General features: G+C 43.6%; 1 protein-coding gene across 2 annotated transcripts in view; it reads left to right on the forward strand.

The window, feature by feature from the left end:
- The window catches only part of LOC125004304 (protein sidekick-1-like), a 243,981-nt gene that overhangs the window by 99,115 nt on the left and 125,573 nt on the right, over positions 1-19,293 (forward strand). For both annotated transcript variants that reach the window (XM_047578816.1, XM_047578817.1), the window contains exon 4: positions 503-650. In XM_047578816.1, the coding sequence (XP_047434772.1) occupies positions 503-650 (148 nt within the window). The remainder of the gene's footprint in view (positions 1-502; positions 651-19,293) is intronic.

The raw sequence follows: 19,293 nt of genomic DNA on the forward strand, positions 1-19,293 counted from the left end.
GAGATCTTGCTCCCGGGTTGTATTGTTTAAAGTTAATGTAGTTAATGCAAACTTAACACAGTCTGCATCCATTTCAAATGACGAGTCCCGTATTGTTTCAGTGACCATGCGCCATTCGTTTCTCAATAATGCTCTTATTGTGAAACATGTGCAGGAAGCTGACGTGGGAAACTCATTAATGTGTATGTTCAGGTTAACGCTGGAAATGAAACTGAGCTAATTGAGGTTGTAGGGGGTCCAGGACCCATGAAAAGGTTGGGAACCACTGCTCTAGAGCCACTTTTCATTCATTGTTTGGATCCACACCGAGACACTTTGGCACCGAGACATAAATGCTTGTATATCCCATGTAAATTGGACTGTAGATTGGACTGCATATCTTGTCTTAAGACTTTCAGACGAAACAATTTCCCTGTGGGGACCAATAAAGTGATCCTGAATCTTGAATTGAATTGTTTCACCGTGTGATAGAATCTGATGCATGTTTTCCTTCTTCATCAAGTTTTGGGGAACTTCTCCGGCGAGGAGCAGAGGAAGACGGCCACTCAGGGCCGAGCAGCCGTCATCAGCCCGCCTCCCCTCCCGTCTTTTCCCCAACCGCAGGTCACGTGGTTCAAAGACGGACACAAGATCATCCCCAACAAGCGAATGTAAGTCCCCCCTCTCTCTATCACGCACCCATGTTTCTGCCGTGCCTGACTGAATGCAGCGGGAGACGAAGTTTCTTGTCCCTCGCCGCTGCGCTAATTAGCGCACTCCGGAAGCGCGGGAGAGTTCTTTTTAATCCTTGCGCGTCAGTTGTCATAAATAATAAGCTATTTAGATAACTGACCCTTTTCATCACTACAGGCTTGGGACGTTATCAAGGAGAGATTAAATGGACGTTTGAATGAATCGAGTCTACAGGGTCACTCGGGAATTGTAGGTTTATGTAGGAGGTTGTTCAATTGAACAGCAAAGATATGAGGCTCAAGCTTTTATTCTTTCGTCCCGTTGCTTTTCAAATGCCTCCACTTTGCATATATTATATTATTATAGTCGTATGTCAGTGTCATTATTTTTGAAAAATTCTCATACAGTGTGTAAATAATTAACAAGTATTTGAAGTACAGATGGAGTTGTTGTTGTGAAGGGTTTCCAGAATGATGTGCTATAGATTGAGGCCTTAAATTACTTGCGAACACGCACCGTTTTGAATCTACCCATCACAGGGTATTGAGACAGAGACCTTCAGTGATTTCATTAGGCTGTTTTGGACTCTGAGATAACTAACTCCCTATTAAAAGCACTAACTGCTCCCTGGTGTGTTGTTGAGTGGGATTGTCGGTGGCCCTGCTGTACACGCAAACGACCAGGCACCAACTTTTTCACTCTTTTAACGACAGCCACCGCCTCAAAACTGCTTTGTGGAGTCAGGTTGCGTAAGCAGTTTTTTTTTCTTTCTCGTTCACGTCAAGTTTGACTTTGCTTTTTAATTTGAATGAACGTGGATAATGTTCTCCTGTTAACTTAATGGGGCTTCATTGAGTGTGGCTTAATGACAGTGGACGGCAATTATTTTGCTGCTCAAGACGCTGCCTGCATCAAAAGTGTTTACTGTCAGAGCGTCCCCGCTACACCGTATTAGCCTCTTTAAACTGTGATCCCCGCGGCTACTCACAAAAAAACAAAAAAACAAAACAAAACAGAAAAGAGGAGTCGTTTTTAGTGTCATTTATCATTTCAACAGCCTGTTTACATATTTCAGTGCAGTATACTCTGGATGAATGAGGCAAAAAAAAAAATCTCCCAATCTCAGATAACACCACGAGCACTCACACATAATGAAAAAAATGAAATGAAATCACCGTAAATTAAAGGTCCCGACTCCACAACAAACATGTGTCTCTGCATTCATTCTCTCTCCATTGTTCATATTCAAGTAGTATTGACTGCAGTATAAAAAAGAGCAGCCCCCCCCCCCTCACACCTTACATTGGTTTTAGGGCCAGTAATGAGTCTAATGAGTCCGGTTGAGGCTATAGGCTGTATGCACCAAAGAGCCAATTTGTGAGATCATGTCATGTCATCTGACTCTAAGGTGGTGAACATTCAGCCAATGATGTATCATACATGAAGCCTACATGGAAAATTTGAAACTTTGACTTTGACCACAGGCCGTTCATCCATGTTTCTTATGAGCACAAAGAAGAAATACCACAAAGTACCGTATTTCCTCTAATAGAGACCAGGGCCTTTATTTACTCCGCTGACCAGAATACCCGGCCATTATTGGAGGTAGGCTTTTATTAGAGGTCTGTCTAATTGGCTTTGCTTAATATCGGTACGTACCAGTATATTTGTACAAAGTTTTCCTAACATTTACTCTATGTTAGGAAATAAACCCATATATAAACATGGGTGGTCAGAACGGACTACAGACTAACAAATAAACTACGGACTAACGAATAAACCATTTATTGGGCAAATTGACAAGGTTTAACCCTTTTAAACCTGGTTTTAAACTTGGTTTTTGAATTACCGTAACTCACAATGGGTTGCCCTATTGACAAAATTCAAAGTGTGGCTGAAAACTGGGAAGTTGTGCTTTTTTTCTGGAAGACCTTTGTGACATCTCAAGGGTATAACAGACTTCGTTTTAACCAACAAATTCCTCCAAACAACTCTCTCAAACAGTGACTCTCCGGGCTTGCGTTTTTTTGGGAGGTTTTAAAGGGTTAAAAAAAATAGTACCGTACAGACATGAAAGATTTACAGCAGCTGAAATGGACATAGCGTACTGGTATCTTGCTCTTCACGGCTCAATATTAAAACGTTTCACAGCTTCCTCTCCTGTATTTTGCTGTATTTCAAAATCTTCTCCTTGAAGTTCACGTCAAGGTTTCTTCTTCGCGGCATGCTGCTAAAGTTGTTTTGATGGCGTTTCATTGAAAAGCCAGTTCATGTGGCACTTCAAATGTAGCTACTGCCACCTGTGGCACCTGTATGTAACTACATCTATAATAGGTTGACTTCCACAACCCGGGCCTGTATTTGAGGCCGATCTTTATTTCTTCATGTAAACCATGCTCCCCGACCATTATAAGAAACCCAGCTATTAATTAAATACCGCCACTATTAGAGGAAATACAGTATCTCGTGTTTGTCAGGGTGGTTCTCATCAAAGTTTATCAGACAAGTAACGAGTAGAAGAGGAATGTTTGGCCGTACAGATCGTTCGTGGACGCTCGCCATCAGGAGCCCTAAGGATGAGTCCTCAAACAAACATGTCAACAGAGCAAATAATAGCAAGAGCAAAAAGTGAAGACAGCACACACTTGAGTTGAAACTGGAGTGGCTGCAGAGACTGCAGAGTAAGCACTGATGTAACACTTGCAGCAGTCGGTTAGCAGCGTATTTAAAACACAATATGATTTGACAGTGAGCAATCGGCTGTCACAGCTTGGCAGGTGTACGCAGCTCAGCAGCCAGCTGAGAGGTTTGGCCTCCTGGTCACGGCACAGATGACGCTGTGGCCAATGTTTACGTCGGTGTTTGTGTGTGTGTGTGTGTGGCTAATGTTGCTACACCGGATCCATTACCCTGTGTGATTTATCTTGATTAAGTCGAGGAAAAAAATAAGTGATAAAAATGCCGAGCCCATGCATTTTATTATCGGAACAACCGATCACATTCGAGGGTTTCCTAGCTAACTTACATTTGCTCCAGACACTGTTGCTTTGTGCCTAATACCAGACTTGCTCGGCTAAAGTCATCCGAAATTAATGTGTTTTAATTTAATACAATTTCAGTGACATTCTGGGAATAACTAGCAGAGGTGCTATTTCACACAGCGAAAGCTCGACACTTAATGTAGGGGGTATTTTATTTAGACCATATACCAATTTAATGCGGAGAGAGGGTGTTTTTTTGCCTCTGATAGCTTAATATAAATAATTTCCATCTCAGTTAACTCTGTCGAGTGGCCTCAAAAACCTCTCAACTCCTTGAATGGGAGAGAAAGGCAGACAGAGAGGTTCCTCAATATTTAACTTCATGGATACTTTTTCTTTTTTCTTTTTTGCGCTTTCGGTTAATAAAGGGCTTAGATCAGAAAAATTAATAAGGCAGAAAGCTTCTCTTTAACCGTAGTTCTTGATGCTTCCAATGGCCGATGACAAACTCAGACTGGGATTTTAGCTGAGCTCGCCACAGTAGCTGGCAAGTTGACTTCAGCCGGCGGCCTGGCTGGTTGCCCCGGTGCGTGAAAGTTGGCGTGTGCTTGCCAAGTTCAGTGAGTGGTCACATTCTCCCCAGCAAAGAGTTGTTTGCGTTTAAATGCGCAGACTTTAGAGGCAAGAGACGAGCCTGTGGTGCTGGAACCGTTCTGTTTTCTGTTGTGTTGACCAATCAAGCGGGAGTGTGGCTTTGCATGCAGGTAAATGTTAAAAGAGCCATTAAAGTGTTCACTGGCTGACTGTGAACTATGCAACATAACTTGTCTTAAAATATAAATGTAGAAATATTTGACATAGGGTTTATAATTCATTCAGTTTAAAATGTATTATATATAAAAACTAAAAAAAAAATAATGGGCAATGTAGAAAGCAAGCCATTGATAAACATGCACATCTGCACATCTAATATTCTGTGCAGTATAATAGGAGCCCTTTTTTCTGACCTCTGCCCCTTCACATGTTTTAATAACCATAAATACTATATGTGGTGACAGAAGGCCGTCTAAAAACTAGCAAAATAAAGATATAAGGGCTGCTGTTCTTGTCATCCTCGCTGCTTCTTAATGTCACATTTACGACCACAAGCACTTGCACATAAAAAAAATAATGCTGCAGTGTAAATTAAAGATCCCAATTCCCCAAATGTGAAGCTGAGACTGCTTTCCATCACGTCTCTCTCTCTCTCCAACTATTTTAAGGCCGCTTGTCCATATTAAAGCAGCATTGACTGCAGGCTAAGAAAGAGACGGCGACTAAGATATGATTCTTTATTGCTGTTCAGGAGACGGATACTCACATAGGTGCTCTCGTGTCGACAGTTAGTTTGACCTAAGACGTCCCGATTGGTGTGACACTTTAGTGTGAGCATTAGCTGGGTTTACATGGAGCCACATATTCCGATTACAGTTGGTTTAGAAGCAAAACTGAATAAAAATCCATGTAAACACCTAAATCGGAATAAACAGGCCCAAACTGAATGAAATTTCATTCGTTTTTTCAGGGGTAGAATATTCCTTTTCCCAAACCGATGGAAAGTCACTCTGAAAGACTCTGAAACTCTAAAAGAACAAGACACTATGGCAGGTTCAGACGGCAGAAAATAGAAAATAGAAATATCGAACTGTTTAAAAGGGTCCATCAAAAATTAATTGAAGCCTTGGACAGACTGAAGCGTGGAACAAAGTCGTAGAACAGCTGGTAAACCGTGGAAGACCGACTACTCTAAGGCTAAGCAACAGCGAAAGTGGATATGAGCCCACAAACCTTACGAATCCCAATAGCTTTAATGATAAAAGTGTGAAAACAAAAGCACCTACTATGCCGATTAGACGAGAGACCTCCATCTTTGATCGGTCACGTGATGTTTTCCTTGCTTGTTGCACGTCTGTAAAACGGCCGTTCCCATTAAAAGTAGGGCTGGGCGTATCAATACTAGCGTGACGAGATTGATACGTTTGTTTCGGTTTCTCTTCTATACGTCCAGAAAAATGACTCCTCACAGAGTTCACGTGAGCGCAGCTTCTCTCCAAATCTGTCTTTTCAAGTAAAAAGTATCGGTATCGATACCGACGATACTAGCCCTGTATTTACTTGGCATCGGATCGATACCAAAATTCCCAGCATCGCCCACCCTTAAATAAAAGCAGTGTTACATCATGTAAACATCAGATCAAAATAGATCACCTCACGTGTAAACGGCCGATCTGAATCGAATCGGAACGAGAAAAAAAAGTTTACATGTAAACCCGGCAAGGGACTCTGAAACTGGAGTCATGTGTGCCAGCGCCTGTATCTATGGCAACAAGATAAATGTGACAGCTGGCTCTGTCAGTGGTGAGGTTTGGTAATGTGTTGTGTAAAACAGAAATAGTTTCGACGTTACATGCTAAAATGTTTTCTTCGAGTGCATACACATTTTTTTTACAATGCTGAAGCCTGAAAGAGGAGCACCTAGCTTTATTATTTTTAGCTATTAATGTAATCTGGATTTGCTTTCAGCCCACATGCACGTACTGTGATGAAGACTCATGCATAACACTTCCTTTGAACCCTCATAGAAAAGACTAATTTGCACCTTTCTTCACAGTTCCCTTCTTGTCTCTACAAGACATGTCTTCCTGCCCCCCCCCCCCCCTCTCTCTCACCCTGCTCCATCTCTCACTCCCACTTTTCTCTAAATTATTCTTTAGATTTGTTCCCTCAGCTGTCCCTCTCTCGCTCCCTGCCTCTTTTACAGTCATTATCATGCTGCAGGATATAGTGTTATACAGAGCCCATAAACCTTTGGTCCTGAGTAAACTGCTTAACCGCTGTGGTGAATGCATTCAAACACACACACACACACACAGGAGTCTCTCTCCGGACCAGTCTCAGTTGCGTCTACCTGGCTCTCTGCGTGCGCCCGTGCATGTCGGAAGCGAGCGCCGGTGAATATTTGCGCGGCTCTGCTGCGCGCCGTCCGCGCGCTCGCCTGTGCGCTCGCCTGTGCGCGAGGTTGCGCTGGCTGATCCCACCGTCCGGTGAGACGTGGCCAGATGGTGCCCGGCGGTTGGCTGTCTTCGTGGTGACCGAGCTGATGATGTCGTTTATGAAGTTTATTGATCCGATATGCATCACTCCCAGAGTCCCCAGTCCCATCCCGCTGTCTGTCTCTCTGCCTCTCCCACCGCTCTCAATTTACGGCCACACTCCTGCCCCTAACCCCACTCTGCATATCCTCCCCACACACACACACACACACACACACAGCCATACTGTGTGGCTACAACCTCCTCTACCCGCGCACACATCCGGTCTGTCTATGAATATTCCCAAACTCCCCCGGCCCTCAAAATACTGGCCAGCAAAGAACTTACAAGCTGTCACTTCCCACACTCTCTGCTCTAATCTAATGGAGCCCTCACTCCCCGTCCTCTCCCTTTCCATGCTGCTCTGCCATCTTTCTCATTTGCCCCCCTCCTTTCCTTTGCCCTCGCAAAATGTTTTCCCTCCCTTCGTCCGGCGACGCGCGCTCCGGAGCCTCAAACATATCCAGCCTGTTTTCTTCTCCCGCTGTCCGGCTGCAGTCGAAACATCTTTGGGTCAGTGCCGTCACCCCGGCGCCGCAGACGCTGATATATATACAGTATTTTAACTTGTGACCCGCGGCCCAGGTAAGAGAGGAGCGAGCTGCTGCTTTTAATTAGCTCTGAGGCCCTCGGCAGATGGATGTGAAATGATTCCGATAGCCAGCAGCTTCAAGAGGACGGCAAGGATGAAGAGAATTAGAACACTTCTTTTTTTTTTTTTTTTTTTGCCTTCCATCAGGGACGCATGAAGCCCAGATTGATCAAATAAAGGCAGTGATCTATGCAGAGGCATGGCGGGACAGACAGTGAATATTTCAGTTTCTCGTTGCTGGGGAGTTGAGTGCGCGCCGAGCGCCGATGTCACAAACCATCAGTCTCAAACCCGGGGCCTTCTGGGAAATATCCCTCCTCAGACCTGGCCTAAGCCGCCGTATGGCGCGGAGGTGTGCGCCTGAACATTCATTCATTTTAATTTGTCAAACACCACTTTAACGGAGGGAACGATTCATTATTTCGCCGCTTCCCCGTCAAGCAGCCGCGCACACACACACACAGCAGAGGAGGTCTGAACAGAAGGAACTTTCTCGCTGTCTGAACTTTGCGAGCAGATGTTGTGTGTGTGTGTTAGTGTGTGTGTGTGTTAGTGTCTGCCGGTGCCGATTTCGCAGTGTGCGCGTCAGACGGACGGGAAGATCAAGAGAAAAAGGGACGTCGTTTGGAGGGAGACACAAAGGATGCGCGGGCTTCGGTTCCCGCCACATGTTAAAAATACAACAGGCCGCTTGAAAGGTCTTCATCCGCGACAGCGCCGGCGCAGTCCATAATGACTCCGTTTCTCACGGAAGCCGAAAGAGGAAGGATCAAAGCAACCGAAAGGAGAGACAGAGGTAGACATGACGAAAAAAAAAAAACGTACAGGAAATGAATATGGAGTAAAGAGTTTAAGCTCGTCGCAATCCATTCTGTCTGGAACTTAATCTCTAGAGCCTCCACAAGCTTAGATACTGTATGCGACTTTTTTCTCAATGATATGATTTAGTTAGTTTGGGGATTACAGAAACGTCCCAGACATGTAGGGTTTTAAGACACATGACTACACCAAGAGAAGCCTTCAGCCTACTACTCGGGCAGACGGCTCCTCTTGCTGTAGTCATATGAAACACATCGTTTTGGAATAAATCCTACTCAGATTTTATACCCTGTCTTTGTTGAATGAGGCTTTCATTTAGTTTTAGTGCTACTTAACACATCCAGTACACTCGCTGCTTGCTGTGTTTGATATAAACGTTGGAACGGAACGTTTCATCTCCCTGTTTGCGCGCCATTAACGGCAACACATGTTTCTTGAAACTGGAGAAGGTTATTTAAGAGTTTCTGAAGATGCAATGTTCACTTATGCACGTAAATAACCGGCACGGCTCTGTTAGTAATCTGATAACGACCGGGAAGCCCGTGCTCGTGGGAAGCCTGTGGACAAAGATGGATCAAAAAAATTGCAACAGACATTTAAAAACATATTTACCCAAACTAATTTCATATAAAAGCACAGACAAATTGCCGCCATATTGCCATGTCACATGCGGTCTTCCAGTAGTTAAATGGTTGTAATATATCCTACATTAGCTACCCGAGCACTCTCTTCCTTGCGAGGCAATCTATTTGATGAACAGGCTAAACTTACCAGTCTGTCTTGCTCAGCGAAAAAATGTCTTCATTTCCTGTGTAATTTCTGCCTGTGAAGTTATGCCACGTGTTAACGGACACATTTCTCGACGCTATCAAATCCACGGAGGGAGTTTTAGATCCTGTTTTACGTTTGAGGCCCTTGTTTGAATCATTACGGTGCCACTGGTCTTTTGATTGACAGCTCAAGAAAGACTTGTTTTGAGTAATTGCATCTGTTGCAGTTTGTTCATATTTACAATGGCACATCGGGAAATATCTACTGCTACTGGGGTCTTCAACGTTTTTCAGGCCAAAGACTCCCGAGCTGATGGAGAGATTGTGCATGCAGAAGTGTTAAATAAGAAGTTAGTGTCTTTTTGTTGCTAATGATTCCGCCCAGGAGATAAACCGCTATGATATACGATAGTCCTTTAAGTTGGAGAGAAAAGACAGGACATAAAACAACACTCTTTTTTTGACAGCTGCCTGAACATGATATTTTTTCAATTTACCTCTCCTCCTCCTCTTTCCCTCCCGCTCTCCTCCTCCCCCCCTCCTCCCCCCTCCCGTTCCATAATTGAATTGCTCCTTTGGTCTCCTAATGTGGCGGCAAATAACAGAATGAAAATTCTCTACTGTAAAGTCTTCCATTTCCACTTCAATATCCTACCTCTCTCTTCATTTCAGGAGATGTGTATCTTTTATGTTTCTCATTCCCGCTTTCTCTTTCCCTCTCGTGCGCTCTCACTTTGTCCTTCTTTCTTGTCAGGTGGTATTAGTGGTTGTTGATCCCAGTTCAAAGGGAAACGAGTAATCCTGGTGTTCCTCCTCTCTTGACCTTCAGCTCAACTCAGATCTTTAAAGGGAAGTGCTGAATAGATTTTGTGCTTTTAAGTCGGTAGTGAAGATATAGCATTGAGATTGTTTTGGCTTGTAGTGGATTTGATGTCAGACGATAGCCAAGGAATTGACCGTTCGTAGGATTGCTCCTTCTCCTAGCATGATAATGTCATCCCAAACTGGCTACATGAATATAACAGTGAATCCTCTCTAGTCACCAGGGGCTGGTTCAGCCAGCTGTATGTGAGCTGGGCTTAGCTATGCCCACCCTTGTGATACAGATTTATTCCAGTTGCACCATCAGTGCATTTACATGCACAGCTTTATAGAGCTGTGCTCAAAATTCGACTTCATGAATGCGGTCCTTGTCCCTGTTTACATGCAACGGAGACAATCTAATAACTGACAGGAACATGTCTTCCTCCTCCACACTAGGTGGCGATATTTCAGTGGGTTAATACCACGTTAATACGGCCCCCTTCCCGGTTGACCTACTAAGTCATATAATAAACAAGAGTCATTCATGCGGCAGATCAGCATTTCAAACGACAACAACATCGATAGCAGTTCAGCTTTTTTAATCTCGTACGTAATGTCCGCGCTACTTACAGTGCAGATAAGATCCTCAGACCGTTCTTCTACCGGCTCTGTTTACCTTCTTCTTCTGCGACCTGCTTTCTTGGATGTTATTGTTCCAGCGGTTGTGGAGCATGTGCGCGCTCATTGTCCAGTTAAAGTCCGATTAAGGCGTCTACATGCCGGTGAAAATCATTTTCCAATCGCATTATCTGGCTGTCTTAATCGGATAAGGAGAACTCCAATATTAGTTTGAGTAACATTCTCCAGTTAAAGTTGGATTAAGGCAATAATTAGTTTTTTTTTTTCACGCGCATGTCAATATACTGTATGTCTAGGCCCAAATTCACCCTGTGTAAAAGGTTCTTTTTCATCCTGACTCATTCTATCACTGAGTTTTCATAACTTATCCTCTGCCAAAGAGTATACTAAAAATGAGCCAAAAGCCAAGCCAATCTAACAAAACTTAATTACTCTGATTGTGAACCAAGAAAAATGATTGAACTCTATAGTAAATGTATGCACTGTCGCCAAGGACTTTGCCAGAAAGGAGCTCCTCCTCAAACTGTCACTGTAATGTATTGAAATCCCTCAATACGTTCTATCTCCGTACATATCCAGAGGATTTGTGCAGCCTCTCATTCGTCTTCCATGCCTCAGCGCTCACTGATTACGTCGTCTGTATATTAGTCTTGCCATTGTATCTACATTTTTATTTTCAGCATGAAAAGAGCTCCACACTTTTCACTGTAAAGACTTAGCGCTAGACAGTACAACCAACTTAAAGTGTGCTTTAAGGTCAGTCTGCTCTTATGAGCAGGGGTACGTCCAGGTCCAGTAGAGTGACTTTTAGGGGGATGTGGTGGAGGAGGAGGAGATTGACAGCATTAAAGAGCAGACAGAGTGTGATTCTCTAATGTTAACATGGTCCAGAACCTCCAAGGAATATCTCGAACCACTTGTTGACTCGACTCAAGGAGCTGCGTCTGTTTTTGGAGCACCTGGCCCGGTATTAATATGGTGTTCCTTACACATGGTGAATATAGAATAAGTTAGTATTTACAAAACCACAAGGTCACTTATCATTAAATCCCAGTGTGCTGTCTGGAGGTTTAAGTAATTAATGAAGGTATCCGTGCTGTGCCAGGTGCGCAAACAGAACGCAAGGTTATGGAGAGATGTGAGTGTTGTCCTCTGCTATTCAGTGGGAAACACAAGTGAACATAATCCATAAACATGAAGGCTGCGCCTGCCTCCGCAATCTGCACTGCATCTCTTGTGTTTCCATTTATTTGTATTATTTCTTTGTTACTACTTATCTTTGTGTGTGTACCAATTGTATCCTGCACCTTGAAGCTTTTGTCATCACAGCTCAGTAGCAGCTGTGGGTCTTTTTTTTTTTTTTTTTTTTAATTATGGGTCGGGTCAGGTTTAATATCAAGTGGGTTGGGAGAGATCCAGAATTGATTTAGAGATAATTACAGGTAACAGGTTTGCGTTGCGCCTCACCGATGCCGGTACATGTTTCCGACTTTAACAATGCACGTGTGATGCGGGAGTATTTCGTGGTTCTGCTCATTTTATGGTTACACTTTTGTGCTAAGATAATTAAAAGTGGGACACACACACAAAATATGTTCGTTTGATCTGAAAGCGAACTCACTCATTGAATTGAACCACTGGGAATTGTTTGAAACTACAAGTCACCAGATTACACTCGTGTAGATCAGTGATTCTCAACCCGGGGGTCCATGGACCCCTAGTGGTCCGTGGTGTAATTGCAAGAGGTCCGTGAAAATACGATCCTTTAAAACGGATCATATGACATTTATAGAAATATGATTATTTTACTCAAATGTAAATATTTAGTAGATATTTTTATTAAGAAATCTCACTCCCGAGCTGCATAGTTCATCGTTACTGGATGTTAATCCAAACTGAACCTAATCTGCATCCATTTCAAATTTTAAGGCTCCTACTGTTTCATTTCTTAATAATGCTCTTAACGTGAAACATCTGCAGGGAGTTGTCGTGGGAAACTCATTAACGTCTCTGTTCAGTTTAGCTCTGAAAATTGAGATAAGCACCTTGAGGATCAGAGTAGCTTGTGCACGGGATCCAGGACCCCAAAAACGTTGAGAACCACTTGTGAAGATGATACTAAAGGCTGTAAACTTCCTTAGTCCAGTTAGAAATGCTACTTTTGTACTCGTAAGAAAAGAGGAAGGAAAGAGGCCGTGCTGAATATACACCCGGGGTTTCTGTGTGGCCTGACGATGTGATAAGAAGTGTTCAATCAAGTTTTAATGCAAGTGCCATTTTGCGCACCAAGCCACTATAATCAGCATACCAAGCAGTTTCAGATGAAATAAAAAAGACCTTCACCCTCAGAATATTGCATAAAAACCTTCTTCGCTCCAGCACTGGTTCTTTTTCGTGCTCGGAAAACAGAGCACTGCCTTTACGTGTGTCACCTTTCATCATCGACTGATCGTCCGTCTGCATCTGCAGTCAACAATGTAAATAATTTGAGGAGGGATTTTCTAACCTCAGACCTAATAACAATTAGTCCGTTATTGGTTTATAATTCACCTCAGCTTCTCTAATTCAAGCCCACCGTCTCTCCTCACACATTTTAGCATCTTGCCAAGAAAAAAAAAAAAAAAGGCTGGCTTCTGCTAAAAAACGCCCAGAGGCAACTTGTCCTACCACCACACTATTACGCATGAATTTTGCAGTAAAGGAATCAGATGACTTGGTTAATTTTTAATGTTATCACTGTACTTCGTGGGGATGTGGGGGGGAGGGAGGGGCGACACTTGTAGCGATGGGAGACAGGGAACAAGGGGTTGCTTTAATTGCATTGCATTCTGGTAATATTATTCATTGTCAAGGTGCAGTCAGAAAGAATTGCATTATGAAGACAGCACTTTTGGGCCTGCTGTCGAAATATGAATATTCATAGCTTATTACACGTAGAGCAATTTGTCGTAGCTTTGTTTTAAACTGTTGATGTGTTTTCCAAATCTGCAAGACAGAATAAAACACATACATTTGGCACAAGGTAAAATCCTATTTTTATTATTATTATTATTATTTTAATAAAATATGTTCCGTCTTTTATATTGATGCAGAAGAGTAGATATTTTAGAGTTGATAGAGATATTATTTTCAGACCCCGGCGGACAGATTTTTTTGTTGTTTGCTGAGATAACAGCCTCAGTGTCTGGCTGATGTAGCGTCTAGATTTTAGACTCCTTGCATCTGCCCTTTACTTGGGCGCCCAAGTTAACAACAGATACGGGAAACTTAAGGGCAGATGTGCTCCAAATTTGCTGTCTTCTCCTGTTCCCAAACCACCAAGGTAAAAAAGAAAACTTTTCAAAAGCAGCAAACAGAAGAGACATTAACTCTGAGGCTGTACTTAATGACTCTCCCAAATGACAGAGGCTTACTCCGGCTCACACACTACAGGGAGCGTGGCGAGCAGCAGGAGGGGGAGGATGAGGAGGAGGCGGGTTAAAAACAAAAAAGCTTTATAAACTACAGGAGCGTGATACACATGACTGCGTCGCAATTGCAAAATATGTAACTATAAATGGCAATGGTTTTATTCTCAAAGCCAAATCAAACAAATAAACGTAGCTGCGATTTTACTGTACCATTATAGAAATGCTATAATAATGCTCTGTCACCAGCCCTATTAGGGCATCGTTCACATCCACTAAGACCCCTGGCCCCTGTATTAACATGCCAGGGTATATAAAGCTACCATTTTCTACAGCACCAGATACATGCAGTTAGTTTTACGCACAGGATCAAGGTGCAGTAGCAGCATCACCAGCAGCTGCAAAAACATTTTCTGTGGCAAAAGCTACTGTACATGCCTGATGCCAGCTGACCTTTTTACAATTCAAAAGTCACATTGACTTCTTACAATTCCGGCCTTTTTGCAAAAAAAGCCTGTGTAGGATGTACCCAAAGTAAATTCAATGCTGTTTATTAGGGCCGGAAGTTATACCGGTTCATACCGGTATTTATTTCTGTAATGATATGAAATTCTAATATACCGATCTACCGGTGTGTTTGATAACACAGCATTTGGAATGAAACAATGTTTCAGACATGACCATTTTCAATGTAGCGCCTCTAAACACGCATGGTGCTACTGCGTAACTGTGAGGTGTGGTGAAGATGGAAAGGTCCAAAAATTAAGTGGCAGATTAGGGTTAGGGTTACGGTTAGTCCTCTATAAGAACTTGAAGACACGGAAAAACTTGACAAAAAAGGTGCTTAGTGTCACTTGTTTGGGTTTTTTGGTTTTTAAAAATCCGACATCATTTTTTGCAAGTGTTCTCGGGCTAAAGTCGCAGTGCTAACACGGGGCCATGCAAACCTATTTTACTACTAATGTGAAATTATTCTACTATATCTCCTCATCATCACAGTAAAATAGTCCATCCTTGGTCAATCTACCGCATTAATTTCTCTCTCAACCAGTAGAAAATGTTGTGGACACAAAAAAAATACTGTGGCACCGTCAGAATTTTGATACTGCCCAGCCCTACTGTTCATGAACATTGTGGAGCTCATGCATGGTGTTGGTCTCTTTTGAAAGCCAAGACTCTGAAGTTTCTATAACAAAAGTCAGAATCACTCTAAGTGGTGTTGCTCTTGGGTAATAAAAGTTGGCACACAGTTAAAAAATAAGAAGACATCTTATTTTTTTTGTTTTTTTGTTTTGAAAAATGTGTTGGTTGAATCCTTCATTGACTGTTATCAATACATGCAGCATATACTCAAACACAACTCGCGTACAAAGCTCTGATTGGTTCAAAAAGCTACTCCGGTCCCATATACCCACCATGTTTGTCTTTAGTTATGCATAGGGGTGCAGTGTTGTCTTATGCTGCCTACTTCACCATCTTATTGGAGATTATTGGATGAAATTACTGTTGCTTTGCCTTAAAATGTGCTGCAGATATTTGTTGTCTCCCAAAGATGAAGCACAATGAAGATGGCCTGTCTTTTTCTTTAGTGCCTGGTAGCAGGTTGCCATTTTAAGATTACAATACCTCGTTCATTTCATCCTTTGAAAGAATTATACTAACGCTGGTTTCATGTATCACTGTCAAAATGAAAATGAGTTCAGTAGGATTTCGGCTTCTTGCACAACTACTGTCATTCCTTTTCCGTCTCACTTGTAGACTTCTAATTAGCAAAAGTTAAAATACTGATTGTGAACGCGGGAACCATTATTCTTGCTAAACACAACGCTGGCAGTGATTGGTGATTGTCGTTATCACCACACTAAAGATAGCATTTACTGCCGGTGAGCGCGATCTCGCGAGCGCGGCTGCCGTTATATCACCTCGACGTCTACTTAAAAGTGAGTGTGAAGATGCCGTCCAGCTCCCGGTGCAGACGCCACATTCCGATACCACAATTAAGATGGGCTGTGATCGCGTTTTAAATCCAGGCGTAAAATGAGCTCTAATTCCTTTACACAGACGACGCCACCGTTTATACGTGCGTTCACGCCTGTGCCTGACCCGGATCTTTACCGAGTCTGAGTTCATCTTACCCTGTCTGCCAGAGAGCATCTGCTTCTGCCAGAGCTGATCATTCAAAGACAGGGAAGACAGAGACAGAGAGGAGTGTGCAGCTGTGTTTTTCCGTGACCGGTCTGTGCAGCTCCCGCTGATGATGATTAATTTCACGGACGCGTATCTTTGAAAGGTGCAGTGTCTTTTGTCTATATCTGATCTGCTTCTCTCCCTCGTTCTCTTCCTCTTATTTTATCTTCGTTTCCCTCTCTACTTGTGTCTCCCCCCCCGCGTGTATGCTTTATCATCTCAAGAATCATTATTCCCCCATTACTGTCTGAACCAACACACTCCCACCATCTGACTTGAGTGTGCGCGCGTGTATCAGCGCGTCCTCTGTCTGAAGTCGTTAAATATTCCAAAGACAGGGACCTCTTTTAATTATCCACTAATCACACTTTTAATTACCTGCCACGCACACATCCATCACTGACCAGACTGTACACGTGCACACGTATACCCACCACACACACACACACACACACACACACACACACACACACGTCACTGGAAGGAGTTCTTAACCTATCGACCAAACGGAGGGAGAGAAACCAAAGGGGAGAATGAGCGAGAGATTACACAGTGCACTGAAGAGTGACTGATGATGGTTGGGGTTTGACACTCTGTTAGAAGCTAGCAGGTGATTACCACGGCAGGAGACACAGATGAGACAATCTGAGAAAAGATTTAAGGAAATGCTAAGCACGCCGTACGTACACTTCTTTATTTAGAGGTTATCTTCAGCCGCGTTTCGCCTCCGTCTTCCCCCCAATGTAGATGTAGCTTTAGATTTCCTAAGCCAAGCATCCCCAGGATAGCCAGACAAAAAAGAACATAATGCTGATTGACTGGTTAATATCAGAGCCAAAAGATTACATCCTCGAGATCAGAGAGCTGGATCAATAAGCAGAAGGTCACGCGTTTCATTTCTCCCACTGACAAAAATAAAGACTACATTTTAGCACTTCCCGCTCTAGGGAAATTACACTCTGGCTTGCCGCGTGCTAGCCTCTCGGCTCGTGTACCCACGCGGGAGTCTCGTGTTTAGGACTTAAGTCGAGAACGCGTTCCCGCCGTTTAAGGCGGCGACCCGACGCTTCCCCCCTCCCCTGCGCTTTGCTTCAAACACGTAGCTGTCCCAATCGTGGAAAGCTCTGCTTCCTCTGGGCCGTGCCACAGGTTTCCCACGCGCCATTATCACCTCGGCTTGGCACCGTGGCGAGTGCACGCGCACGGCGAGGCGCGCGCGCGCATTCCTCTCGCCCACAAAGACCTCTGATTTTGTGCATTCACACTCGTGTCACCCATTCATTTTGCACCCGTGTCTCTTGAGCAATTTCCAAGCTCCAAGAAAGCTGCTGTCACCGCAGTAGGTGCAGTCGGGCCTGAGAAGTAGCATTTACTAGCATTTATGCTGAGCAGGTGGCGCACTGCAATTTGGTGCGAAACGGCTTTTGGTCCTGAAAATCACACTTTCACGCATGTTCCTTTTGACGTTTTTGCGTTTTCATTGGACATTTTTAATTCAAATGCACATGAGGAGGAGGAGGTATACTCACAGAACGTGTGCTGCTGGACCCTAAACCGCGGCGCCTTTTATTTGGAGCCGCGTCCCAAGTTTGTGCTCTCAAATGTTTTCCCACTTTCAAGCAGACACGCACGCGCACACAGCGGTCTCCGTTGCTGTGCACGGCTCTGGTGGAAGGAGCAGGTCAGCCTGACTGACGCATTCACCGACAATGTAGCAGCAGGCTTTGTGCACGACGGGAGATCGAATGTGTATGTTTTGCTGCAGAATAATGCAAATTCAAATGTTTTTCGCCTGTAGGCAGAATCTTTTTGTGTGTGTGCGTGTGTGTGTCGCATTGATTTCCTATCGCCATGGTAACAAGTGCATCAGTTAAGAACCCCTGTTTTACAGGAGATGCTGTAACTGTGCGGTTGTGTTGGTGTTGATAATCAAGCGGCAGCATTAAGCTTGTTTACTCACTTCTCCTGCTACTGACCTTTAAAGCTACAGGAAGCAATTTGTCTACATTTCAATAGCAACATGTGACCGTGCTTCACTGTGACCCTTTGTGTACACACACACACATATATATATATACATATATATTTGCACACACAATGTTTGTCCTAAATGGCGAGCAACCACAGAAGCAAGAGTGCGATTATGCCCCATGAAAGTTTAAACAGTGCTACACAACTTTGCAGTTCTTATTAGGTTACATCGAGATTGCTTTTGTTTTAATTAGACATTTTGTTTGGTCGTGTTAAAGTAGTGACTCCTTAATGACATTTAACTTACACAATTTTTTGCCTCAGTGTGTGTGTAGGTGTTTAATCGGGGCTTTACCAGAACAATGAGTCGTTTTCTTGACCGCTTCATGCGCAGTTTTGACCATTAAAAAAAAAAAAAACGGCAACAAAAACAGCAGCAAACTGTGAAAAAACGGGGAAATCACACGCGTATGTGTGAAGAGACGTTCACAAAAATGCATCCTGGGTTGCGAGAGCAGAAAGTAAATCGCGGGGTCTCGGGTTCAGGTTCAGACAGTCGCGTGAACCAGAATTGGAAAATGACGTCTAATTTTCAAGTGTGTGGATTGTGCGCTCTGTGCAGCCGAGCACCTGGGAGAGGCTGCGTTTTAAGGTGGGTACGGCTGAGAGGAAGACCGAAAGAGACAGAGAGACACAGAGAGAAGTCACCGCCAGTTGTGTGGTTAATTGGAAGCAGACATAATTAGTGCTAATTAGGATAATAGCCATTCGTCTGGAGATCCATCCACCTAATGGGACTACAGCACTCAGCTGAACACGCACACACACACACACAAATGTGAGGAGTTCGTACCATCCATTCAGTCTTCAGAATGTGCTCTCGTGCTGTAGCTTTAATATGTGACTGTGTTGTGACAGATATTTTTACCGTGAAAAACGTTTCTGTGTGCATGTATGTGAATGAGAGGAGTAGAGAGGAAGTGATCCATGGACCTGAACAAACAGTGAGTGGACAGAAAAACAAACAAAAAAAACAGACTCCCTCTTTTATTTCCGCAGTATCCAGCCTCACCCCTCTCACCTCTCTCCCTGCCTCCGTCTCACCCTTGCCCTGCTTTGCTTTCCTTTCCTGTGCCGTTGCCTTTCCACTTCTCTCTGCCTTTCCCCCAGGCCATGCCAGGGGACATTAAACAAATGCAGCCTGTCCAGCAGCCTTCCCTAACTCCGACTCTCTCGTTGTTCCTCTCTTTCTCATATACACACACCAATTACTTTCGGACTGAAGGCCCTAGGCTGTGTGTGAGCGTATGTGTGTGCGTG

Source organism: Mugil cephalus, chromosome 2, assembly GCF_022458985.1.
Source record: "Mugil cephalus isolate CIBA_MC_2020 chromosome 2, CIBA_Mcephalus_1.1, whole genome shotgun sequence".
NCBI classification, from domain to species: Eukaryota; Metazoa; Chordata; class Actinopteri; order Mugiliformes; family Mugilidae; genus Mugil; species Mugil cephalus.